This window comes from Dipteris shenzhenensis, chromosome 6, assembly GCF_047967505.1.
Source record: "Dipteris shenzhenensis isolate YYH24624 ecotype China chromosome 6, Dip_SZ_1.0, whole genome shotgun sequence".
NCBI classification, from domain to species: domain Eukaryota; kingdom Viridiplantae; phylum Streptophyta; class Polypodiopsida; order Gleicheniales; family Dipteridaceae; genus Dipteris; species Dipteris shenzhenensis.
In genome coordinates, this window is record NC_141601.1 from 44322322 (window position 1) to 44348763 (window position 26442).

A 26442-nucleotide genomic window follows, 5' to 3' on the forward strand; every position below is an offset into this window, starting at 1 on the left:
CTATGAGGGACCGCCCAAAAACAATCCCTCAGGATTCGAACACGGGCAACCAGCTCTCACCTTGGGCACATGCAGCACTTTTGGCAAAGTTGAGGCAAGGAATGTTTGATGGGGGTGTGATGGATGCAAACGGTCTACAAAGGTAGGCAAGGGTTAGTAGGAGGGGGGTATCCAAAAGAAATGAAGAACCTCTAAAGAATGGTGCGTATTGGATTTCAATCTAAACAAACTTTAGGTTATCACTGACTAGAACTTTCTTTATGGACTACAATCGGAAGCACACACGTGCCCGACCTATTTGGTGGTGGCTCCAAACCGCTTGAGGTGCCCCTCTTAGGGTCTATTTCTACAAGTGATAGGTGCGGTGCCCATTAGGCCACCTAGTGAGGGAGGTGGCGGGAGGGTGACGAGACCACACTCGAGCAAATTGTACAGCGTACAGTACGAAAGCGCTGTATGATAGGGTGATGATAGGAGCGATTTGATGTTGAACAACCAGAGCAAGGAGGCGAAGATTTCGCTATTGATGGCAATCAGGCAGAGCAGCACCCGAGTGGCCAGATGGATCTAACCACCGTGTGTGGTCTGGTGTGCGCCAGCGCTGCCCAAGTGAAAACCTTTGTGGGAACTGGAATGGCTGTCCGCACGAGGGCACCCGGGCATGGGACGGTGGAATGACTTAAGAGATTCAAGGCCTTATGTAAACGTGCTTCAAACGGCAGTTAAGAAGCTTTAAAGCTTTGTGGTCACCCCTCCTCTCGTTCATTCCATTCTTTTGCATGCGTACTTGCTCTAAAAATTGTTCGAAAACTCGCCTGCCTCTTCGACCTCTCGATCATCGTCGGATTCCTCGCATTTCACCAGTCGCCTCTTCTACCATCGCCTCCCAGAAGGTCAGGGTTTGTTTGATCGAGCTGAATTGAGACGAGTTGTGTCCGCACTTGTTGGTTGTGGTTTTCGTGATTTTGGTGGTGGTGGAGGAGCAGCAGGCGTGGCGGGTGTGTGAGGAAAAGGGAAGAGAGGAAAATTCGAGTCTGTCTCGGCTCCTTCGGGCTATCAGGCTTAACATAATGTACTCCACAGGTTATGGGGGTCGCTTCGATTCGTTGCAAGAACTTCGCAAGCCAAAGGAAATTTGTTGTCCGCTTGATTTTCTAGCGCTAGAACCCTAGTTTTTGTGCATCTTCTCTTTCTGTCTGTGGTAATTTTGCAAAAAATGCTTGGTTGTCCGATCATCACATTCTGCTAGAAAAGCTGTTACAGAACTTTCAATTCTCGGCTCAAATCAACAGCATGGACTGTAGAGATCACACACAACCAACGGTCTAAGTGTGTTGCTTGGGAGGGTTTATGTATTGACGGATGGGCTTTGGGGGGTTTCTGGGGTGAAGGAATATGTTGGGAAGCGTGGGAGGTGCAGATGGATACGAGCTCGGGAGCAAGAGGCAGCGCATGCTAGATGCAGACCCTTATTTCGGACCCTCTTCTGCTCTTCATGCAGCTTATGCCTATGGGGGAACCAGCCTGGCATACCTTGGGCAGCCTCGTGCGTTTCCAGTTGTGCGGCTTCGAGGCTTGCCCTTCAATTGCAGTGAGAGCGATATATACGAGTTCTTTGCAGGTCTTGATCTGGTGGACGTGCTGCTGGTTCGGAAGCAGGGGCGTTTCTCCGGTGAAGCCTATGTGGTGCTGGGTGCTCCGATGCAAGTAGATTTCGCCCTCCAACGCAACCGTCAGAACATGGGACGGCGATACGTTGAGGTGTTCCGGTGTAAGAAGCAAGACTATTATCAGGCTGTGGCAGCAGAGGTCAGTGAACCCAAGTCTCTTCTTGATGAGGGCGGACCACATGAGCCTACCTTTTCCGGCAAACCTTCTTCCGAGAAAGATGACGTTCAGCACACGGGGGTATTGAGACTCAGGGGTCTACCATTCTCCGTTTCGAAACGAGACATTATTGAATTTTTCAGGGACTTCGGCTTGGTGGACGAAAGTATACACATTCTGACTCACTCAGACGGCCGTGCCACTGGAGAAGCCTTTGTGGAATTCAACGGACCAGAGGAGGCGAAAGCTGCCATGAACAAAGATAAAATGACCATCGGTAGCAGATACGTGGAGCTTTTCCCATCCTCTCGTGAAGAGGCGACCCGTGCAGCGGCCAAGTCAAGATTTTAGTAAGCTCAAATCCTTATTTTTTCCAGACATTGTATTGTTGAAAGGAGTGTTTGAAAGGAAGGTTTGAATGAGTGATTGACAAGCCTGTTGACGTTGTATGTTTCTACATGCTAGGAGTTTCAAATGTGTCATATTTGGTAGGAAAGTTGGACAGGATCACATCATTGCCTTGACTCTTGGATACCTTTGTTTGAATCTGGGGTCGTGTTGAAAGACTCATCAAGCTCCTGTTTTATTATGAGTGTGTAATATGTAGTCAAGAAAGCATATAATTTTTGCCCAAGGAATGTGTGATTTGTGTGTGTATCAGATGATTCATTTTGAATATGAGATGGCGGCTCCTAGAAAATAGTTATGCATGAGGTCTGAACCAGTACACATTCGGTGTTTCTGTTTGTTGGACGGTGCATGCTAGCTAATAATCCAAATTTTTGGACTCAAGGTTCTCTAATCCACCAATGTTCCATGTATCGAGTTCTAACATATGAGACAACATAGGGCTCCATACTTGGATGCTAGCAGACATGTCTTTCGGATGTCTTCCAAAAATGATACCTTTACTAGGTGCATTCCGGCCAAAGGAGACATAGGGAATGCCTGGAACGTGGCCAGAACGTTCTAGGTACCGTGTTACCCGGGAATGGCATTCCGGTGTCCTTGGAATGTGTTCCAGCCCTAATCTGGCGATCTTGTTTTAGGGTCCCCCTTATCTCCACTCCCTTCTACTTTCTGAGCCACTTCTCTCCACTCCCTTCTACGCTCAACCCCCTTCTCTCCACTTTCTCCCCCTTCTCTCAAGCTTCGGCCCCCCCTTCTATCCACTCTCTCCCTCTTCTCTCAGCCCATTCTCTCCCCCTTCTAAGTCTCGCAACCCACTCTATTAGGCCCCCCTTCGCCCCACCCTCTCCCTCTTCTCTTAGGCACCTTCTCTCAGCCCCTTCTCTCAATGGCTCCCTCCCATGGCCTCAACCAAGAGCACAAATCTCGATGGTGGAAGGAGGTGGAACCTAGAGACGTCTATGAGAAGTCAAAAGGAGGAGCACGTAAATGGCAGTCACTTCTGTAAAGAACTAAAATTTGAGGCTCAGACTGAGTGCAGACTCATTTATTGAAAGTAAAGAATGGCCCTGCTGTTATACCAGATTCAGAGGTCGCATGTTTTTGTTAGAAATGACCCAACAGAGGGTACACACAGCGGAAGACTTATAGTAATGCCCAGGAGCTCACACAGTGTGGTGTGGGTGTGGAATCACAAACTTCTTTACTTATGTGCATTCAATAGATGTGCAGACTCATCAATAGACAATGAACCAGCCAGATAGAGAAACCACCAAAATATATATTTCCGTCCAAAACTATGGACACAATACAAAAGAGAGAGATCCAGAGTCCCACCAATGGTGTGGTCCTCTGATCTAACCACAAGGTCCTCCTCCTATCTGCTGGCTATCTCTAGACTCGAGCCCGGTGTGTTCTTCTCCACTTTACTGCTTGTGAATCAGCCTAGGTGGGCAGCCCCTGCCAAGCTTTGTCTGCAGCACACAGATCCCTGTTCCACTGCTCCAACCTGCTTGTGAATGGCTGCTCCAGAGGGTATGGTGATCACAACACCTTGCTGCCCTAGAAGACAGCCAAGGTCCAGCCTCCAGGAACTCAGTCTGCAGCTCACCTTCAACTCTTCTTCTCCCCTGTGTGAGGCCCAAGGGAGTGGCTCCTGGCTGCTCCTGTCTGCTCCTGCTTTTGCTGAACTGTTGGATAGTTGGATGATGAAATGAGGCAAGAGCCTCTGCATTTATAGGCCCCAAGGCATGGCAAAAATACCGACCAGTCTGTCCCAATCTGGCCGACTGGACAGACCAGGTTGGCTGGCCCAACCGACCTGGTTGGCTCAGCCCAAGGGCTCCAAAACCGGGGCCTTTTGCCCCACACTTCTAGGGCTTTTGGCCCTCCAATCAAGGCAGGGGCCCAGCCTATATAAGGCATGCCACTGCCCACTGGCAGCCCCATTTGCTGCTCTACCAGGCCCCATGCAGCCCCGTACACCTGCGCTCCTGACCTGCCATGTCAGCGCCTGTTTACCATGTTCTCCTGATCTGCCACGTGTGCGCCTCAGCTCTGTACTATTCCGTACTGTTGCTGACATCACGCCTTTCATAGGGTCCTGCTGCAGTCCACTACGTGCCTCATGCCAGGCCTGATCCAAGACACTGTGTCCCCGCCATCTTCCTGCACATGAGCTGCTCCTGATGCAGCCTTTCATCTTTGGGATACCCCACCAACCATGAATGCTTCAGATCTGTCCCAGATCCACACATCCAGGTAATCTCTCTTTGGGCACATCCTGCCCTAGGTCTCCCTCCCCCACGCTCTCCTCATTTGGGGGCTTACAGATGGGGAGGTGACCTTTCCAACAGTTTTCAGGCACTCGCAGATGGATTGGACGCTGAGGCAGCACTGCAACGGATTCTTGATCTGCGGGGTCTAGCATTGTCAGTCCCATGTGCAGCAGTTTCTTCCTTTGTTTCCATTTCTAGCTCCTTCTTTGGGAGTACAGCTTCACACACATATAGGGCTCCCACTTCATCAGCCCTGGCCGCGAGAGTCATGCAAGCTAGCCTTGTGGCCTCATGGCATCTTGGGAGGAGGCCACAGGTAGATGCTGCGGTGGGCTGTTTCTTTTATGGAGCAGAGGTACTCACAGCAAAAAGCCTGCAAGCCTTACTTCATTGATACTCCTCCCCCATGCGAGGCTCTGTGCACCACAATTTTGGCAACAAAGAAGGCGGCCATAGAGCATGCTTTTGCTCCCATCAGAGACATATGGCTGAAGTGGTGTCACATTGATGGGGGATGGATGGAGTGACACTAGGAGCCGCTCTATTCAGGGCATCATTGCATACTCCCCGGCTTCTTCATGAAAGCTATTGATAATTTAGAGGAAGGGAAGTCAGCCGAAAGGTTGGCTAGCAGAGTCCATTGCGGATGTGGGGGCAGGTCAGGTTAGTTAGTTTGTTTCTAATGGTGAGAACTCCCACAGGGAAGAAGGGAGGATTGTTGGGCAGCGTGCATGGCTGCCATGTCTCATTGGAAGCACCGAGTGCGGGGGGTCCCAATACTCTGCCTCCTAGTAACCTCCTCATACCCCAAAAGGTCCCGGGAGGAATATGAGGAGGGTCTCAATGGGCCAATATATCACCAGGAGCACATTTGTGGTTATGGGATTTTGATCCCCTAAATCCACATGTCACAAAGCTCTCCTTTCATTAACCATGCTCCACACCCAAACGAGGGGTGCACCACCTCCAACCTCTTTGGACAAACTCCGGGTTAACCAAACTGACAAACCTGATCAAACCAAACAAGGCGACGTGTACGGGGGTCAGTCAACAAACCAAAGTTGTCCCAAATTCATGCCAACCACAGACTGGCCGCCACAAATTCCACGGGTAGCACTGTTTTGCCAAAGTCCAAGGGGGACTAATACATGCGAGTAGTTAGGAACAATTGCCACCAAAAGAAACCATCAAGTCGCACTTTACACGATCTGCTGCAGAACGCGACGCGTGTGCGCAAACACACAGATACATTCCAGAACATCCGTTAGAGTTGCCACGTGTCAACAACGCAGCCAAAAGGTCCCGTGAGGGATATGAGGAGGGTCTCAAATGGGCTAATATATCCTAAGTCCCCAGGGACACATTTATGCTTATGGGATTTTTATCCCCCAAATCCACGTGTCACAACTGCGAGCTCTCCTTTCATTGAGATGCTCCATGCCCAAGGAGTGAGGGAACCACCTCCAACAAGGATTCTTGAAGAGAAGTACCCTCACCTTATCTTCACTCCTTGTGTGGCACATGGGCTGCATAATCTCTTGAAGGATGTTCAAGCAGAGCTCAAATTGAGGCAGCTTGTTGTCCCTTTCATTAATGTCCCTTGAGATCACTCAAGTTCTATCTTCCCATTTACACCTACCCTTATCCTACCCATGCATCTACCATTCAATGCACCTTAATGCACATATTGCCCCTAGGACCTAGACACATGTGTGCACATTTTTATTAATAAAATAAGTATCACATGTCCAAATTTGATGCCGTTTGAAACAGTGGCTCCAGCTTGACTAGTCCTATCTACTGAGATGATCCACCGCCATAACAAATCGATCGGTGTCCATCGTAAATACGTATACATGCTACACCATTGGCGTATAATATATAATAATGTTTTAATGTCTACTAATCACGGATTAGTGATTTCTCTTGTCATGACACTCCCTCCTGCTTGAATGGGCAGAAGTCCTCTTCTGGATCCTCTCTTGTCTCTTTCTCTTGTGTAGGCTTCTCTTTTACTTCTGCATTCGCATCTCCTCTTCATAATCTGCAAATAGTCTTCTCGTGGTAGTACACAATCTCTTTTGAATTAGAACTTAAATCGCATCTTTAAGTTCTGGTTCGTCTGGATGCTGAATACTCAAATGCAGAAGTACCACTGCAATGCCTCTTTAATATCTCTTCATACTCAGAATTCTCTTCTGAATACCAAGTTGCTGAAATCTAATTATAGTAACCTGCTCAATAAGCTGAAACATATTCTCAACAAATTGGTCAGTATTAAAACGATTCTCTCACCCAAATGTTGCATTGAACTAGGTAGACCTTTGCTATAGATGATTTTGCGTTGAAGAGCTTCTTAATCTATAGAAACTTTAGATCATCAATCTCTTTTTCCAACTCTTCTATTTCAGCCCTATTCATCCTATCAGACGCTCTACATGGAGGAGAAAATTCTTTATTCTATGTCCATACTCTACAATGAATATATCTACTCTCTATCCAGTTCACACATCCATACACCAGTGTTGGCTGAATGGATAGCATTTACTCTTGGTTCTATGTTCACCGTAGAGTCTTGGGATGAGGAGCCTCACCCTCCTGCTTGGATGCTTTGCCTTTCCCTTTTACAGAATTCGTTTTGGCAATTTTGGCTAATAGAGTAGGACATTTATGCCATGGATGCCCTGGCTTATGTTTCTAAAACATTTATCCTCCTTAATTAGCTTTTTCTTCTCATTGTCAGTAATGGAAGGAAATGGTATCCATCCAGGACGTGATTGGCTGTTAACATTTTGTACAATAGCTTTCTCTTTTTCTTTGTTGAAAGGCTTTCGAGGATTCAATTTTCTCTCAGCAATCTCAGCCAATTTAGTGAGGTCTTTCAAGGTGGTTGGGTTGAACATTTCAACCTCATACCTCACTTTCGGAGATAGGGCTGCTAAATACTTCTTCCTTCTATCATCCTTGCTCTTCTCAAGTAACTCTAAAGAGAGTTGCCAGAACGGTGCATCTTGGATTTCAATCTTAACAAACTTTAGGTTACTACTGACAAGAACTTTCTTTATGGACTACAATCGGAAGCACACATGTGCCCAACCTATCTGGTGGTGGGTAAACTCTAAACCGACTGAGGTGCCCCTCATAGGGCTTGTTTCTACGAGTGATAGGTGCGGTGCCTGTTAGGCCACCTAGTGAGGGAGGTGGCGGGAGGGTGGCGAGACCACACTCGAGAAAATTGTATAGTGTGTTGGGGTAAAGGCACATTGCCACCCCTTTATTAAAGATATGACACCTATGACTGTCTTAAGACAGTCATAAGGTAAAACCTAATAAAACAAATGAGTTTGTGGTGTGGCTCATCACTTCACACCCGCACACTTGAGTCTTCTCTCTCTCACACTCTCTCCCTCTTGCTCTTCTTCCCCCGTGTCCCTTCAACTGGTATCAGAGCCACTTCTCCCTCTACCCTTGCCTACCCACCCCCCTCGACCTCTACCTAGCCTCTGCAAGGGCCAACGGGCCAGCAGGCGGCAGTGCGGGCCAGCAGGTGACAGCGCAGGTACGGACGTACGTCGTCCGTACATCCGTACGGACGGGCGTCGCAGGTCTGCAGGCAGCACCGGCGGCAAGCGGAGCACAGCGGCGCAGCGCGGAGGCGAGCAGGGCAGCGTGAGCACGGGCGGCGGCAAGCGGAGCAGCACGAGCAGCGCAGCTGCTCACGCAGCTAGAGCTACAGCAGCAACTGCTAGCTGCTAGCCTGCGCAGGGGCAGCCAGTGCACAGCACCAGGCCGCGCAGAGTCAGAGCGCGCAACGCGCGCTCAGGTACGGACATCCGTACCTGTCGTACGGACGCCGTACAGGAGCCGTACATCCCTACGGACTTACACGGCGCAGGTACAGGACGTGCATCAGGGAGAACTATCGAAATTTTTTTTTTCTTCTTCTGGGATTCCGTACCCTGCGCAGGTACAGGAAGTACAGCAGGACTGCGCAGGTACAAGAAGTACAGCAGGCGCAGATTTTTTTTTGGGAAGAAAAAGAAGGAGAAAGAGCTCTCTGCTCTTGATTCAGGATCATCTTTCAGTTCACAAAACTGTGTTTTCTTGAAAGTACAGCAAGTACCTTCATTTACCTCGTGCTTGAGGTGAAGAGAACCACAGTGTGTGGTTGATTACACAGGTATCTGTTTTCGTGAAGGAAATGCCTTGATTTTGCAGAGGACTTTTATGCTTTTACTGGGTTTGAATCTCAGTTTACGGGTGAGCAGATCATAGGGCTTTTGCCTGGCAGTTGATGCTTTGTATGCCTTGAGGTAGTGTGGTGCCAGAGAGCACACATTTGCCTCGATTTCCGTAGTGTGGAGGTGACATTTTCTTGCAGGTCACATTTCTTGTGCAACACTCAGAGAACCTCAGTTGAGCCATGCTTGGCCAGGGCGCATCGAGTTTACTCGGTCCCTAACTGTCCATCGTTGACAGTGCTCAAAAGGTTCCTCATTGAGTGTTTGTACGTTGGGATCTGTGTATGTCATTTCTACACAGGGCAGTATATGCATTACACTGTTGGTTGATTTTGTCAGAGAGATTTTCACATTGCATGCTACCTCAGTGTTGAGGTGTTCTTCACTTGGTTCAGGTGTCAGATCAAGGGGCTTTTGCCCAGATTTTGTTTGATAGCACTTGGGTTACCGACAGAGATCTTCAGATGCATTTTATCCCCTTGGCAGAAGGGTGATTGCTTGGGATTTATCCCATTTTCTGTTGCAGGTTTTGTGACAGGCTGAAGTGTCATTTTTTTTAAAAGTGGTTTATGCATATTAACTCAGTGCAATACCTCATCTGAGGTGGGAGAAGTGATCAGTACAGCCAGTACAGCAGTGTTTACAGCAGTGTTTTGTGTTTTAAAGCACTTGTGGAACAGCTGCAGCATTCTGGATTTACTGTTTATGCCTATTTGAGCACGGTACAGTGTGTCAGAAGGTACAGTAATTGCAGGGACATTTACTGTTTTGCTGCAAATTTTCCTGACAGTAAAAAACAGCACTATTGTGAGTGCTCCTGGCTCTTGATAGAGCAGGTTTTTTCGGAGAAATCAGAATTTTTATTCAGTCTTTTTACTTCCAGGGATTCAGATACTTTCCTTATCTGATATGGCATCAGGGGGAAGTGAATCTTCAATTCTGAACGTAAAGAAATTGGAAGGAGCACACAATTATGCATTATGGGCAGAACAGTGCTTGAATGTACTTCTGTTAAAGAAGATTTCTAAGCCCATAAGGGTGAAGGGTGTCAAGCCATCTGACATGGCAGCTGATGACTGGGAAGAGCTTGATTTGTCCGCAAGGGCAGCTATCATGCTCACTATTTCTGATACTCGTGTTCAATGTTCAGGCTGAAAAGACCTCTTATGGCCTATGGCAGAGGCTAGAAGAGTTGTATGCCCAAAAGAGCTCAGCCAGTAAGGTTTATTGGTTGAAAAAGCTGGTTGATCTTCGCATGAAGGAAGGTACAGCTATGACCTCACACTTGAGTGAGTTCAATGCCATCTTTACACAGCTTACTGCACAGGGATTGAACCTTGATGAGGAGTTCAAGGCTACTTTCTTGTTGTGTACCCTCCTTGAGAGTTGGGACACTTTCAAGACCACCTTGTCAAATTCGAATGTCACTCTTATGTATGCTGATGTAGAGAGCTCTCTCCTTATGGAGGAGATGAGCAGGAAGAATAATGCGAGCAGCAAGTCTTCAAATGCCTTGCAGGTACAGGATAGAGGCAGGACTCAGCAGAAGGGGAGATCTGCTAGTAAGTCCAAATCCGGCAGTCAGTCCCGTGGCAAAAAGGATATTGAATGCTTTTATTGTGGCAAGAAGGGACATGTGAAGTCTAAGTGCTTCAAGTTCATACGAGATCAGAAAGCCAAGAAGGCTGAAACAAAGGATGCAGGCAATGGAAGCAAAGGCAAAGGCAAGGCCAAGGCAGATGACTTGGATGCAGTGAATGTTGCAGCAGAGGACAGTGACAGTGACATACATGATGTTTTATGCTCTTCTGCTGTAATAGCACATGCTTTGGTTATTGATGGCCATGACATGCACACCTGGCTCTTGGACTCAGGTGCTTCTTTTCATGTTACTCCTCATAGGGAGTGGTTTACTTCCTACACAGGTACTTATGGAGTTGTTCATCTTGGGAACAACTATGCATGTCAGATTGCAGGGATTGGCAGTATACAGATAGTATTCCCTGATGGACGCATATTTATGCTTGATGGTGTTCGCCATGTGCCGCAAATCAAGAAAAATCTGATTAGCACTGACTTATTGGATGACAGTGGTTACCACACCACATTTGGGGATTCCAAATGGGTGATTACTGATGGCCAGGCTGTAGTGGCTGAGGGTTTTAAGAGTGATACCTTGTACCCTCTTTATGTTTCCAGTGTGGGTAATCATGTTGTTGCCATAACCGAGCTGTCAAAGGTTTCATTGTGGCATAGCCGGTTGGGACACATGTCTGTTAAAGGAATGCAAGAACTGTCACGTTTGGGTTATCTGCCGTCTCTTTCTTTTTTAGATTTGCCTACTTGTGATCATTGCATATTTGGCAAGCATTCTGTGACTCCTCATAAGAGGAGAACTCCCCAAAATAGAGCACCGCTTGATCTAGTGCACACTGATTTGTGTGAGATGCCACAGTTATCACTAGGGGGTGCAAAATATTTTATTACTTTCATTGATGATGCCACACGCAAAGTGTGGGTCTATTTCTTGAAGCATAAGGGCGATGCCTTAGATGCTTTCAAGAAGTTTGTCGCTCAGGTTGAGAATCGGACAGGTCGTAGGCTGAAATGCCTTAGATCCGATAATGGGGGTGAGTATGTGTCACATGCCTTTGTGCAGTTTTGCGAAGCTAAGGGCATCAAACAGGAACTCACAGCCCCTCATAATGCATCTCAAAATGGTGCAAGTGAGCGGATGAATCGAACTATTCAGGAGAAGGTTCTATGTATGTTGTCTTATGCTGCATTACCCCATGGCTTTTGGGCAGAAGCCGTGCAAACAGCAGTTCACATTATTAATAGGTCGCCAAACAAGGCTTTGGAGTTCAAAGTGCCAGAGGAGGTGTGGTTTGGCAAGCCACCTTCATATAAGCACTTACGTGTATTTGGCTGCGAGTGCTTTGCTCATGTACGCAAAGAACTGCGCACCAAACTGGATCCAAAGTCTATCAGATGCATCTTTATGGGTTATGGTGACGAAGGTGAAATGGGGTACAGGTTATGGGATCCCGTTAAACGGAAGATTATACGCAGCAATGATGTCATCTTTAAAGAGGATAGTGTACACAAGGAACCCGTGCAACCTGTGGAATACAAGAGGGTTATTTATGATGATGTTGGACAGCAAAGAATGCCCATTTATATGCAGCAGCAGGCTGCTGCAGATAACCCTGTTCAAGAGGGTATACAGGCTGAAAATCAGCCAGATAATTTTGCCAATGATGCACCACTGGATATGCCAGCAGATGGGGCTGTAGAACAGCCAGATATGGTGGTACAGCCACCCGTCATGCATGACGAACAGGCTGGACAGCAGCCTAATCCGGAACATTTTGTTAGGAGGAGCACCCGTGTACAACGGCCTCCTGCCAGATTTGTTCCAGGAGCCAATAATGTGGCTGATTTTATCATGCTGACAGATTGTGGTGAGCCTTCCAGCTTCAAGGAAGCTATGGGAAGAACAGAGAAAAAGAAGTGGGAGAAAGCCATGCAGTCAGAAATGGACTCCCTACTTCAAAATGATACATGGGACTTGGTGCAGCTACTTGCAGGCAGAAAGGTTTTGCCATGCAAGTGGGTTTACAAAGTCAAAGTGGATTCAAATGCTTTACCGAGGTATAAGGCCAGATTGGTTGCCAAGGGATTTAAGCAGGAAAAGGGCATTGACTTTGATGAGATCTTTTCCCCTGTAGTCAAGATGACTACTTTGAGAGCAGTGTTAGCTCTTGTTGCTCATGACGACATGGATTTATGTCAGATGGATGTGAAGACAGCCTTTCTTCACGGAGATCTCCATGATGAGATCTATATGAGTCAGCCAGAGGGATATACTGTTAAAGGGAAAGAGCAGCTTGTGTGTAAGCTCAAGAGGAGCTTGTATGGACTCAAGCAGGCGCCAAGAGAATGGTACAAGAAGTTTGATGCCTTCATGCAATCCCAAGGGTATCATAGGTGTGAGACCGATCATTGCTTGTACACCAAACGGGCAAAGGATGGCAGTTTGATGCTACTCATTCTATATGTGGATGACATGCTTATTGCCAGTAAATCTCGGCATGAGATTAGTGCTTTGAAGAAACCACTGCATAAGTCTTTTGACATGAAAGACTTGGGTGATGCAAATCATATTCTTGGCATGCGGATTACTCGTGACAGGTCCAAGGGACTTTTGTTTCTGTCACAAAAGGAGTACATTGACAAAGTACTGCAGAGGTTTAAAATGGAGTGGGGGAAGTCTATTAGTACCCCGTTGCCTCCACATTTAAAACTCAGCAGTAAGGACAGCCCCAGATCAGATGATGATAAGGCTGAAATGGCCAAGGTTCCGTATGCATCTGCAGTTGGATCTTTGATGTATGCCATGGTTGCCACTCGTCCGGATATTGCTTTTGCGGTGGGAGTCATCAGCAGGTATATGGCAAATCCAGGCAAGCGGCACTGGGAAGTAGTGAAAGGTGTCTTGAGGTATCTCAAGGGTACCAAAGACTTGTGCATATGCTATGGTAGGCAGGATGCATTGGTGCATGGTTTTACAGATTCAGACTATGCAGGGAATGCAGATAACCGGAAGTCTACTGCCGGTTATATTTTCACATTTGCAGGAGGTGCTATATCATGGGTATCTCGGTTACAGAAATGTGTTGCACTGTCAACTACTGAAGCTGAATATGTTGCAGCCACTGAGGAGCAGTGAAAGGTGTCTTGAGGTTTCTCAAGGGTACCAAAGACTTGTGCATATGCTATGGTAGGCAGGATGCATTGGTGCATGGTTTTACAGATTCAGACTATGCAGGGAATGCAGATAACCGGAAGTCTACTTACCGGTTATATTTTCACATTTGCAGGAGGTGCTATATCATGGGTATCTCGGTTACAGAAATGTGTTGCACTGTCAACTACTGAAGCTGAATATGTTGCAGCCACTGAGGCTTGCAAGGAAGCAATATGGCTTACTCGGCTGGTGGGAGACTTGGGCATTACAGGAGATATGCCAGTTTTGCATTGTGATAGTCAGAGTGCTATCATGTTGGCAAAGAATCCGGTCTTTCATCAGAAGACCAAGCACATAGATGTGAAATATCATTTCATCAAGGAGGTACTGGAAGACAAGCAACTTGAGCTTGTGAAGGTGCATACTGATGATAATCCTGCAGATTTGCTCACTAAGAGCTTGCCTACAGAGCGGTTTGCACATTGCCGCCACATCATGGGATTAGGATGAGACCATTCTTATTTTATGGTCTTGTATACAGTAACTGTATATTGCTGTAATTTTTATTCTTTTCTCCCCTTTAGGCACATTGGCCTTTAGGTGGGAGGTTGTTGGGGTAAAGGCACATTGCCACCCCTTTATTAAAGATAGGACACATGACTGTCTTAAGACAGTCATAAGGTAAAACCTAATCCTAATAAAACAAATGAGTTTGTGGTGTGGCTCATCACTTCACACCCGCACACTTGAGTCTTCTCTCTCTCACACTCTCTCCCTCTTGCTCTTCTTCCCCCTTCTGTCCCTTCATAGTGTATAGTATGATAGCGATGTACGATAGGGTGATGATAGGAGATTTGACGTTGAACAATCGGAGCTACTCATGGCAATCAGGCTGAGCAGCACCGGAGTGGCTAGATGGATCTAACACCGTTTGTGGTCTCGTGTGTGCCAGCGTTGCCCAAGTGAAAACCTTTACGGGAATTGGAATGGCTGTCCGCATGCGCGCACCCGAATGCGCGTATTCGGGCATGGCACGGTGGAATGACTTAAGAGATTCATGCCCTGATGTAAACGTGCTTCAAACAGGAGCTAAGAAGCTTTAAAGCTTCGTGGTTGCCCCTTTTCTCTTTCATTCCATTCTTTTGCATTCGTAGGCTTTAAAAAATATTTGAAAGCTCGCCTCTTCGACCTCTCGATCATAGTCGGATTCCTCGCATTTCGCCAGTCGCCTCTACTACAATTTCCTCCTAGAAGGTCAAGGTTGGTTTGATTGAGTTGAATTGAGACGAGTTGTGTGCGCATTTGTTGGTTGTGGTTTTTGTGATTTTGGTGTAGTAGGAGCAAGCGTGGCGGGGGTGTGAGGAAAAGGGAAGAGAGGAAAATTCGAGTCTGTCTCGGCTCCTTCGGGCTATCAGGCTTAACATAATGTACTCCATAGGGTAAGGGGGCCGCTTCGATTTGTTGCAAGGAACTTCGCAAGCCAAAGGAAATTTGTTGTCCGCTTGATTTTTGACACGACCCCACAGGATCTGACCCTATCACTGACCTAGAATCTCGTCCTCGATACAACCAGAATCATAGCATAGGTGCCTTGATCCTCCCGACCACCCCCGAGCACGTGGGCTACAGCTCGACTCATCCATAGGCCCGTATCTAACCTAGGCGTCCCATACCACCTGAGCCCGTCCAGAGGACCTTCGATACACCACCTATGATCCGCCATGTAGATGGCCAGAGTCCCGGCCTGGGGTTTAAGCCCCATCCATCAGTTGAGGAGCGCTCAACCAATCTACACAATAGCACTGGCCCTCCCTCTATATAGAAGGAAACCCGCTCTAGATAGCACAATGCTATGAATAGCTCCCTCCATATAAAGTGAGCACTATATATGAATCAATCTCTATATATAGCAATCTCGGCTAAAAATAGCCATCCAGCCCTATGCTATCCCGTAACCCACGTTAACCTGCTATCCAACCCTAGGTACACCATGCACATGACATACTCCCCTTCCTCTAAGAACTTACTCCTGAGTTCACCAGAAAGCCCGAAAACTCTCTGTGAAGATGAGTCAATGCCAATAACTATACTCTGACTATCAATTTGAGTGTGCTATACGTTCCATGAGATTCAAATAAAAGAGAATCTAAGGCCAAAGCCACAATCTTTGATAACTAACCCAAGGAAAGTAAATCTCTCAATCTAAACAAGGTTACGTATCATCGAGTCCTCGAGAAATCAAGTAACGCTTGAATCCACAGAGTTAGTTCCGTTGACATATCCGTAAATCTGTACCTGAAGGTAAATGATTCTATCAGCCTTATCTATTGAGTATGCTTGAACTCAAAATCTTAGGTTGAGATCGAGGAATCATTGTTCGAACAATCCCATCAATTGAACCCCTCGAGGTCAATTTTTTTTCGGTTGCAATTTCTATCAACCCTAATTCTTGAGTTACTTAGTATTACCCTTGTAAATCAAATTCTTGGGTTGAAATACATGACAGACTTTCCATCGCAAAACAATTAGGTGTTCGTTCATAACTCATGATGGAAGAATCTTCATGGAAGTATCAATGGGCAAAATCCTGACCTAAGATATGGTCCCCTTGATCTATCCTCGAAATGCCCCTACATGAGGATAATCAGTAAAAATTCAGTTGGCTATATCCAGTCAATGGTACTGTTGTAGACATGAATATAGTCAACCATCATAGGAATAACATCCTGTGTGATCCAAAGACTACGGAAACATACAATCCGAAATCTCTTAAAACAAGATCCACTATCGAATATCCTGTATAAACTTGTGCACAACAAAACCGCTCCGATCATAGGATCATCCAGTTCTTAGGATCTCTTATCTAGGAACATCAAGTTCCAAACAAGGCACTGACATACCATTATCAGAAGATATGCGGTAACCCTCCCTGAGATTGAGTCTAGACTATGGAGCTCCAGGGTTGAACCCAAAAAATACATGGCTTCTCTCAGGGTAAAGAATCTTAGTTAGCCCTCGTAAAAAATCTAATCAGGTTGCCCCCAATTCAATTCAGCCTACTTGTACTTCACCCTAGAGGTCCTTGGGTATTATTTCACGCTGGATTATACCACCACATCAGAGAATCTTAAATGTAATATACCTTAGTGTCCCATACCACCAAAGTATACTGCAAATAAAAAACTCAGTGGACAATATGAGTGAATCAGGTAGCCAATCCCTCTTCAACTCAGATGATCCTAGATTGAGTCAGGGTGGCAAATCCGTTCTCAATCCTTTTCTTAATGTGATTATATCACCCCCTTGTGTTACAATACCCCAACCAATAGGTCAAAGAAGAAAATAGCAGGTAGCATCCCTAACAACTCTTGAATCCTGACTATCCATGACCTTGGGCTAAAAGAGTGAGAATCAAAATGACCCCGCCTTTGGACATGATTCAAAGAAGGTATCCAACAAGACTCATCCTGGTCTAATCAATAAGAACCTTCATACGTCCAAACGGTAACTCGAAGAAACGCTAGAACTCACAATCACATCGAGATCAAAACTTCAAATAGAAACCAAACAGGAATCTACGCACCAAGATTCGAGAAAGGGAAATCCAATTGTCTTAGTTAAGTCCAGTTTAAGATGTAACAAAGTCTTAGGCATCCTCAATGTACCATATATCTAAAAAACTGCAAGATATATGGAACAAAAGTACATGTTATATAATTTGAAAAAACCAATCAAATTATAAATGCCACTAGTTACAAATTAAACCCAAATTAACCAAAACTTGGTCAATTTAATAACAAGACAGTTTACAATTGATACAAAATTGGGGAGCTTCTTGAACCAAATGTGGTTCAAAAGATCCAGTCGAGCGAAAAATAATTGGGTGTCGGTCAAAAGTGAGGATGTCAACCTCTTCATCGCTTCTCAATAGCAGGGAAGCGGTATAAAGACTCTAAAACAAGCTGTCTACATTTGGAACAGCATGAGCCGCCTTCAATATATTTCTGGTACTGAGGGGTTTTATAGTAGTGAAGAGCTGCCCAGAGTTCATCCATCAAAGAATCCATCTCTCGTAGCAGGTCATGAGGTCTACGAGGAATAATCTCTGATGTAGCCTCGTCCTCCATCTCAATAAAACAGTAATTCAACGTAGGTGTTTCATTACTTTGATGTCCTTCCATGGCTGGAAAATATCTCGCACGGGAGAGGGACTAGAAGAAAAACAGCTGCATCCAAACACGTGCTCTTCACACTAGCAAAAGAGAATCTGTTGCTGCGTGGAATCAGGGAAGAAGGTGGGTAGAGGACAGCAAGAAAGATGGCGGAAAGAGGGTGGGAAATTCGCCTTCATGATGGAAAGAGGGTGGGAAATTCGCCTTCATGCGCTGAAGTGCTGAAGTGGGAGAGAGAGAGAGAGAGAGAGAGAGAGGAATCCCGGGTATATAAATAGCCAGGAAGGGCCATCAAAAGCTAGGCGAATTTAGGGTGGGTGCTTGATTTAGAGCAAGTGCTTTCCTTGCTAGAGAAAAACAAAAAAGCAACCTGCTTTTTAACCAAAAACAGTCTCGCTGTTAATAGATCTGGTTCCGCTTTTCTCCAGCCAGCCAAAAATAGCCAAAACGTGCTAAAATCAGGCCATATGCTCCTTCCCAAAGCCAAGCGCCTGCCCCAGTTATATCGCCCCTGTCTCTGATGCCCGAATCTCCTAGACAAGCCGCTTTCTAGGCTTTTGAACGCTCTCTCTTTCCTCCTATTTCTCAACTGCAGCAAATCTAGGTCTCTAGGGTAGGAATCTCATCCTTGAGAACCTAGAGTGAATTCATTCCCTAACCAGCGCACTCTCACGTGTCCCCACACAGCCAATCACATCAACAACCGAAGCGTTGGAAGTTTTAGGCCAGAAACGATCCATCCTCATATCTCTTGCTGAAAGCATCAAGTCTTCTCATCGCCTACCCTTCTCAGGGAATCACGATTTCCAAACACGTAGCAACCGAGAGAGCACAGAGCCTATGGACTTCTATTTCTTTCACAAATCTCCCAATCATGAGCGCACATCATCAGCCAACGATTCAGCCCATACATGAGCGGAAATTCAGATTTGCAAGAGCAATCTCAAAAAGCGTACCTGGAAGACATCTTTTCTGCATACCTCGTGTTGAATTCAATCGTGATAGGACGGCTCTGATACTAGATGACACGACCCCGCAGGATCTGACCCTATCACTAACCTAGAATCTCGTCCTCGATACAACCAGAATCATAGTGCAGGTGCCTCGATCCTCCCAACCACCCCTGAGCACGTGGGCTACAACTTGACTCATCCATAGGCCCGTATCTAACCCAGGCGTCCCATATCACTTGAGCTCGTCGAGAGGACCTTCGATACACCACCTATGATCCGCCATGTAGATGGCAAGAGTCCCGGCCTGGGTCTAAGCCCCATCCATCAGTTGAGGAGCGCTCAACCGATCTACACAATAGCACTGGCCCTCCCTCTATATAGAAGGAAACCCGCTATAGATAGCACAATGCTATGAATAGCTCCCTCCATATAAAGCAAGCACTATATATGAATCAATCTCTATACATAGCAATCTCAGCAAAAAATAGCCATCCAGCCCTATGCTATCCCGTAACCCACGTTAACCTGCTATCCAACCCTAGGTACACCATGCACATGACAATTTTCTTGCGCTAGAACCCTAGTTTTTGTGCATCTTCTCTTTCTGTCTGTGGTAATTTTGCAAAACATGCTTGGTTGTCTGATCATCACATTCTGCTAGAAAAGCTATTACATAACCTTTTAATTCTCTATTCAAATCAACGCTTGGTTGTCCAATCATCACATTCTACTAGAAAAGTTGTTACAGAACTTCTAATTCTCGGCTCAAATCAACAGCATGGATTGTAGCGATCACATACAACCATCGGTCTAAGTGTGTTGCTTGGGAGGGTTTATGTATTGACAGGTGGGCTTTGGGGGTTTCTAGGGTGAAGGAATATGTTGGGAAGCGTGGGAGGTGTAGATGGATACGAGCTTGGGAGCAAGAGGCAGCACAAGCTTGATGTAGACCCTTATTTCGGGCTCTTCATGCAGCTTATGCCTATGGGGGAACCAGCCTAGCATACCTTGGGGCTTGGGCAGCTTCCTGCGTTTCTAGTTGTGCGGCTTCGAGGCTTGCCCACTAATAATCCAAATTTTTGGACTCAAAAAGCTCCATAAGTTTCTCTAATCTGCCAATATTCCATGGATTGAGTTCCAACATATGAGACAACGTAGGGCTCGAATACTTGGATGCTAGCAGGCATGTCTTTTGGACATCTTCCAAAAGACATGCCTGCATAGGGAATGCCTGGAACGTGGTCAAAACGTTCTAGGTAGCGTGTTACCCGGGAATGGTGTTCCGGTGTCCTTGGAATGTGTTCCAGCCCTAATCTCGCGATTTGCTTTTAGGGTCCCTTCTCTCCACTCCCTTCTACGCTCCTCTCCACCCCTTCTCTCCACTTTCTCCCCCTTCTCTCAAGCTTCAGCCCCCCCTTCTATCCACTCTCTCCCTCTTCTCTCAGCCCACTGTCTCCCCCTCCCAAGTCTCGCAGCCCATTCTATTAGGCCCCCTTCTCTCCACCCTCTCCCTCTTCTCTCAGGCACCTTCTCTCAGTCCCTTCTCTCAATGGCTCCCTCCCATGGCCTCAACCAAGAGCACAGATCTCCATGGTGGAAGGAGGTGGATCCTAGAGACGCCTATGAGAAGTCAAAAGGAGGAGCACGTAAATGGCAATCACTTTTGTAAAGAACTATTATTAGAGACTCAGATTGAGTGCAAACTCATTTATTGAAGTAATGAATGGCCTTGTAGTTATACGATTCAGAGGTCGCAAGTTTTCAGGCCCTCGCAGATGGATTGGACTCTGAGGCAGCACGGCAGCGGATTCTTGATCTTCAGGGTCTAGCATTGTCAGCTCCATGTGGAGCAGTTTCTCCTTCACACACATATAGGGGCTCCCACTTCATTAGCCCTGGCCTCGAGAGTCGTGCTTGTGGCCTCATGGCATCTTGGGAGGAGGCCACAGGTAGATGCTGCAGTGGGCTGTTTCTTTTATGGAGCAGATGTACTCACAGCAAAAAGAGTGCAAGCCTTACTTCATTGATATGGTGAAGGAGATTGCAGCCTTTGGACTAACTTATACTTCTCCCCCATGCGAGGCTTTGCGCACCACAATTTTGGCAATAGAGAAGGCCGCCATAGAGCATGCTTTTGCTCCCATCAGAGACATATGGCTGAAGTGGTGTCACATTGATGGTGGATGGATGGAGTGACACTAGGAGCCCCTCTATTCAGGGCATCATTTCATACTCCAGATAGGCCGGCTTCTTCATGAAGCTATTGGTAATTTAAGTCAGCCGAGAGCTTTGCTAGCATTTGGATGGAGTCCATTGAGGATGTGGGGGCAGGTGAGGTTATTTAGTTTGTTTCTAATGGTGAGAACTCCAACAGGGAAGCATACCCCCAAAAGGTCCCGGGAGGAATATGAGGAGGGTCTCAAATGGGCCAATATATCCTAGGTCCCCAGGGGCACATTTGTGCTTATGGGATTTTAATCCCCTAAATCCACATGTCAGAGCTGTGAGAGGTCTCCTTTCATTAACCATGCTCCACACCCAAACCCGAGGTGCACCACCTCCAACACTTGCGTTGGACGAACCTCGAGTTAACCAAACTGACAAATCTGATCAAACCAAACAAGGCGACGTGTACAGGGGTCAACAAACCAAAGTTGTCCCAAATTTATGCCAACCACAGACCGGCCGCCACAAATTCCACGGGTACCAACGTTCTGCCAAAGTCCAAGGGGGACTAATACGTGCGAGTAGTTAGGAACATCCGCCGCCAAAAGAAACCATCAAGTCGCACTTTACACGATCTGCTACAGAACGCGGAGCATCTGTAGCAAACACACACATACATTTTATAAAATCCGTTAGAGCTGCCACGCGTCAAGAACGTAGCAGTCTGTGTGCACACAGGTCCGTAGAGTATCTCTACTCTGCTCTGATACCACTGTTGGGCAGCTATCATGGCTGCCACATGTCATCGAAAGTGCGGGGGGGTCCCAATCCCCCGTCAGTCGATCAAAATGTCAACATTGAACGAACGTGTTGACTTTTACTTTTGACCAAAAAGTCAACTCTGTTTCATGACCTGCGATGACGTGGTGTTGACTGTGTGCTGATTGCTGACTGTGCAAGGTTGCTTGGATGGCTGTACGGATGCCTGCGTGGCAGTTGACCTGGCTGCCTGTGTTGGCACCAGCTAGCATGGCCACAGGCTTGTGGATGCTCGTGACAAATGAATCGAGTTGTGCTGAAATCAATACTTGGTACTGGGTTCCCAAGAGACTCCGCGGGTCTTTAGAAACCTAGTATAGCTGCTTATGCTTGGGCACTGATGACGGCATAAGTGTTGCTTTGCTTGCTAAGTATGTCTTCCTTTTGTTTTTCCTTAAAGTTTTTGTTTACTTTTTTTCTTCTCTTTCATTTCCCTTTTATTTTCTGTGTAGATTTTTGGTCTTTAGAATAACAAAAATCTAAATTTGTATGATTGGAATCATTCTAGTCTTACAAAGGTATATTGGTACTTGGTGGTCAACGGCATTGAAGTCTCCAAGAAGAACTTCCCTGTGACTCAACAAGTCCATGATATCTGGATATAAGAGATGCCTCGCCTCCTCTCGAAGCTCCTTATGAATAGGTTTCTTTGTTCCATTGTGTTTGGTGAGTCTCCATATAATTTAGATTCATCTACTTAATTAATGAACTTAAGGGGAACCTTATTTTGTAATGCTACTGCTGTGATATTGCATTTCCAGGATCCTCTGGAAGGATTGGATTGCTTGAAGCTGCGTTGTTCTATCACTCCTCTTGCAACCAACTGAAACTTTCTGATAATGTTTGTTTATGCTTTGATAATGTTATGTGAGGATAGCTTTACATATTTTAATCTCTTCTTGTTTTCTTTCAATTGAGTGAGAGACATGCCATGCAATTTGAATCCTAGGAGAAGACTAATTCTTCACGGGGGTTTTCCTTGTGAAGTTTTCATCCATGTTGCGGCCTGCTGGTATTGCAATAAATTCTTTCTATTTTAAGTGGTGTGTTGAACTATCGGCTAGAGTGTCAGATGGTTGTTTGAGAGAGACTAAAATGAAATTGTATAGTCTTCACAAGCAGTCATAGCTTAAATGAAGAGAAATTGGCCTTCTCCTTTAGTGCTAGCCTCTGTAACGTCTGAGTCTGCCCTTCATGAGTGCCGACAGAAACTCAGTATGAAGATCTTGTATAAACAGATGCTCAACTATGTGTGGGTGTGTGGCTTGTATATGTGAGGGCATGTGTTTATACTATGGTCTACACCCATCGTTGGGCACTGATGATGTCAGTGTGGATGTCATAGTAGCTAGTCCTTGCTATGCGTGATGGAGTTTATGCTTTCAACCTTATGAATGCCTATCATGAGATTGAAACTGCACTAGGTGTTGTGTTTTTAAAGGATGAGTTTGGTGCATGTTCCTGGATTCATATATATATATATGTATATGTATATATTTGATTGTATTCTGCAACTTCTACTCGTCGGGTCAACTTTGCCAGGTGTTTTTTGATATTTTGCAAAAGTGCAATTAAAGCCCCAAAGCCCTATGTCTGGGTCTTCTGATGTTTGCGGTGGAACACCAGTGTTCTTGACTATGGCTATGAAGTTTCTTGCTAGACATTAAGCTTATTTGTCATTTTGGTTACATTTTTAAATGAACTATATTGAGGAAATCACTGTTCCTCTATTTTGTAGGTATCCAATTTGGCATATAAGGGAGCAAATACCAGCACTGAAAACAGTAGAGTAAATTCCCAGAGATAGAAACACTGGTGGTGTTTCGTCGAGTGACTAAAAGGATAGCAGTCATCTGTCAGGCATTTAGATATAAGGACATCAATTTTGGAGTTGTGCTTAAGTTTCTGAACCAAAAATGTCAAGTTTACGAGTCTTCTTTGGAATGTGTCTTGTCTAACAGAAGTAAAGCATCAAGTTGGTACCATTCTCTTTTGGGTTGGGAAGGGTCGTCGTTTCATTATTTCCCTCTTGGAGGTTCATATTGTGGAATGGAAGCTAAATTGCCTCCAATAATTGGTTGTTGAAATCCAATTTAATTGTTCTGACATGGTAGCCATATATATTTCTTGAAGGCAAAAGCTTGTTGCACAAGGTTAGTTGATTTTCAGTGATGTTGATATTAATCAAGCAATGCTGGCAACTTTCTTTAACGACTTTCGAATCAAGCATTGCTGTCACTTTCTTCAGTGAGTGAGCACATCTTGCTGGTTCCGGGAAAAATTTCTCCTTATTATGTGACTGGATTGGTTCCTTTTAACGAAGACCCACATTGTGGAGAGCCTTGAAAGCCATATCTGCCCATAATGGCATCTTCAAACCGCTGCCTATCTTATGTGGCTTAAATGGTCCTGTTCCTGTATCCATTTCTTATTTCAAAAGGACATCTCACTTGAAATCCACGGAAGAGCCTTTTGGGAAGATAATATCAATTGATTGCTTCGAAAGGACCCCACATTTGACCTTGAAGGGAAGAGCTTATCTGCTTTTGGAAGAGCCTTTTGGGAAGATAAAATATCCATTGGTTGCTTTAAAGAACCCCACATGGTAATCTTCAAGGGAAAAGAGCCTTGACACACACATCTGCTTATAATAATATCTAACATCTGTGTTAACTGGTCCTCCATTTCTTTGAAGCTATTTGCGACCGTACATGTGATAGTTTTATCTTATGAGGGTTATGGAGAAGAGTTTGCATTTTTACCATCATCCTCTGATTTGCTTCTAGGCATAAATCATGTAGAGGTTGCAGAATCTCTGGATCTCAAAATTTTCTCTGAGGAGATCTCTTCTAAGATACTCAATGCTTTTCTTTTTCTCCACTCTTGTTGATAGACCTTGTGTAGATTCCTTTGGCATTTTAAAGATTCTGTGGTCGGTATTGCGTGTAAATTGATAGTTGGGGTGAGTCTCTCCCTTCTGAAATTGAGCTAAAGATTTGTCAATTTAAGGGAGACTGTGAAATGTTTTAACCATGAAGGTACAAGGGTTAATTATTTTACCGTTTTCAATGTCGAAAGACACACTCCAGGATTTTTTTTTGATTGGGCATGTTGTTGTGGTCAGGCCAATGTTTGGAGTTGGTCTTACAGAGTACATACAATACAGGTTTAAGAGGATTTTCTCTTTTCAAGTTAGATAGGCTTAGCTGTGTCATATCTTTTTTTTAAATCCCAAAAAGACATAGGTTTGGGAGGAATGTGGCAAAGGACTATCGAATTGTCCTACTGGAGTGTGTTTCCCTGTCAGCTGGATTAGATGGATGCTGCATGGTCTTTGGTTTGCATGTGGTAGATATTTTGCAACAGCACTGCAGAGTTAAAGGGCATTACTGAGTAACATTATTCTATGAAGATAAATTAATTGGCTTGTCATATTTCATTCAGTAAGTAATAGAGGAATTAGGCAGAGTGGAGCACAGGGCAGTGCCAGATGCTAAAGTCTTTTGTGTGTGTGTGGTTATGGCTTCGAGCAGATGAATAAACATAAACTATGAGCTTGACAATTTGAGCAACTACTTTTTTCTTGTACATCCAGCTAGCAACTACTCAAGAGTGCTAGAGACTGGAGCGCGATGCTGAAGTCTTTTTTTTTGGGGGGGGGGGGGGGGATGATTATGGCTTGGGAGTGTTTAAACATGACCTGGGGCAACTACTATTCTCTTATACATGCAGCTGCTTCCCAATAGGAGTCAATTGCAGTTTTTGAGGTTGGCCTGCCAGCTAACTATAGTTCCCCGTGTAACTTCTTGAGGAGTTAGTTCCCCAATCTCTAAACCGAGGCTAGGTATAGTTCCAGCCTGTTGTAGCAGACAATGGCCTTCGCTTTTGGCCACTTATTATACATCCAGCTGCATCCTAATGGGATAAATTGTAGTTGTTTTGTTGAAGTCTCGGCCTGCTAGCTTAAATATAGTTCCCCGTGCAACTTCTTGAGAAGTTAGTTGCACAATCTCGAAACCCCAGTTGCACAATTCCAATCAGTGGGGTTGTTTTTTGGGGGGGGGAGGGGCTGTATGTGTGTGTGGTTATGGCTTGGAGCAGATGTGTAAAGACTACATGCAAGCTTGACAAATTTGAGCAACTACTTTTCTCTTATACATCCAGCTGCTTCTCAATAAGATTGAGTTGCGGTCGTTGAGGTCTGGGCCTGCCAGCTTAATTATCAACTTTTTTAGAAGTTAGTTGCAGAATCTCTAAACCCAGTCCCAGCCTGTTGTAGCAGAGAATGGCCTGTGCTTTGGCCTTATAGGAGTGCACTGCAGCTCTTGAGGTCTTGGCCAGCCAGTTTAACTATAATTCCTGTCAGTTGCAAAATCTTTAAATCCAAACTAGGGCCATCTATCCCTAGTCCCAGCCTGTTGTAGCAGACAATGGCTTTTGCTAGGGCCTCCTACCCTAGTCCCAGCCTGTTGTAGCACTCAATGGCCTTCGCTCTGGCCTCGTCTATCCCTAGTCCTGGCCTGTTGTAGCAGACAAAAGCCTTCGGTCTGGCCTCGTATTATGTTAACATTTTCTGGCCACATAGGTAGTCCGCTGAACTTACCTTTGTAATGGCTGAGTATAAGATTTCGACGTAAAGAGTTTTATTGTCTAACTTGATGCGTGTGTGTGTGGCTTGTGGAATATATGTATTATGAAAGCACATTTCATACTATGGTTGATAGCATGTAATTGCAAGGTTTGGAGTTGAGAAATATTAATTTGGTGGAAGGATGTAATGATAGTCTTGTGAAATGGGCAGTGGAAAAGATCAGATTCTCAGCTGCA

At 45.5% G+C, this 26442-nt stretch overlaps 1 protein-coding gene across 3 annotated transcripts; it reads left to right on the forward strand.

Annotated features, from left to right (window-relative positions):
* Positions 1 to 649: 649 nt before the first annotated feature.
* On the forward strand, positions 650 to 24209 carry LOC147901216 (uncharacterized). 3 transcript variants are annotated; one of them, XM_087376345.1, is made up of 4 exons: positions 650 to 893; positions 987 to 1083; positions 1391 to 2177; positions 23354 to 24209. In XM_087376345.1, coding segments are annotated over exons 1-4 (999 nt in total). In that variant the 5' UTR covers positions 650 to 779; the 3' UTR covers positions 23355 to 24209. The 3 variants fall into 3 exon arrangements, with proteins under 3 accessions (XP_087232471.1, XP_087232472.1, XP_087232473.1); XM_087376346.1 differs by having other exon boundaries at positions 990 to 1083; XM_087376347.1 differs by lacking the exon at positions 987 to 1083 and having other exon boundaries at positions 651 to 893; positions 1392 to 2177.
* The last annotated feature ends 2233 nt before the right edge of the window (positions 24210 to 26442 follow it).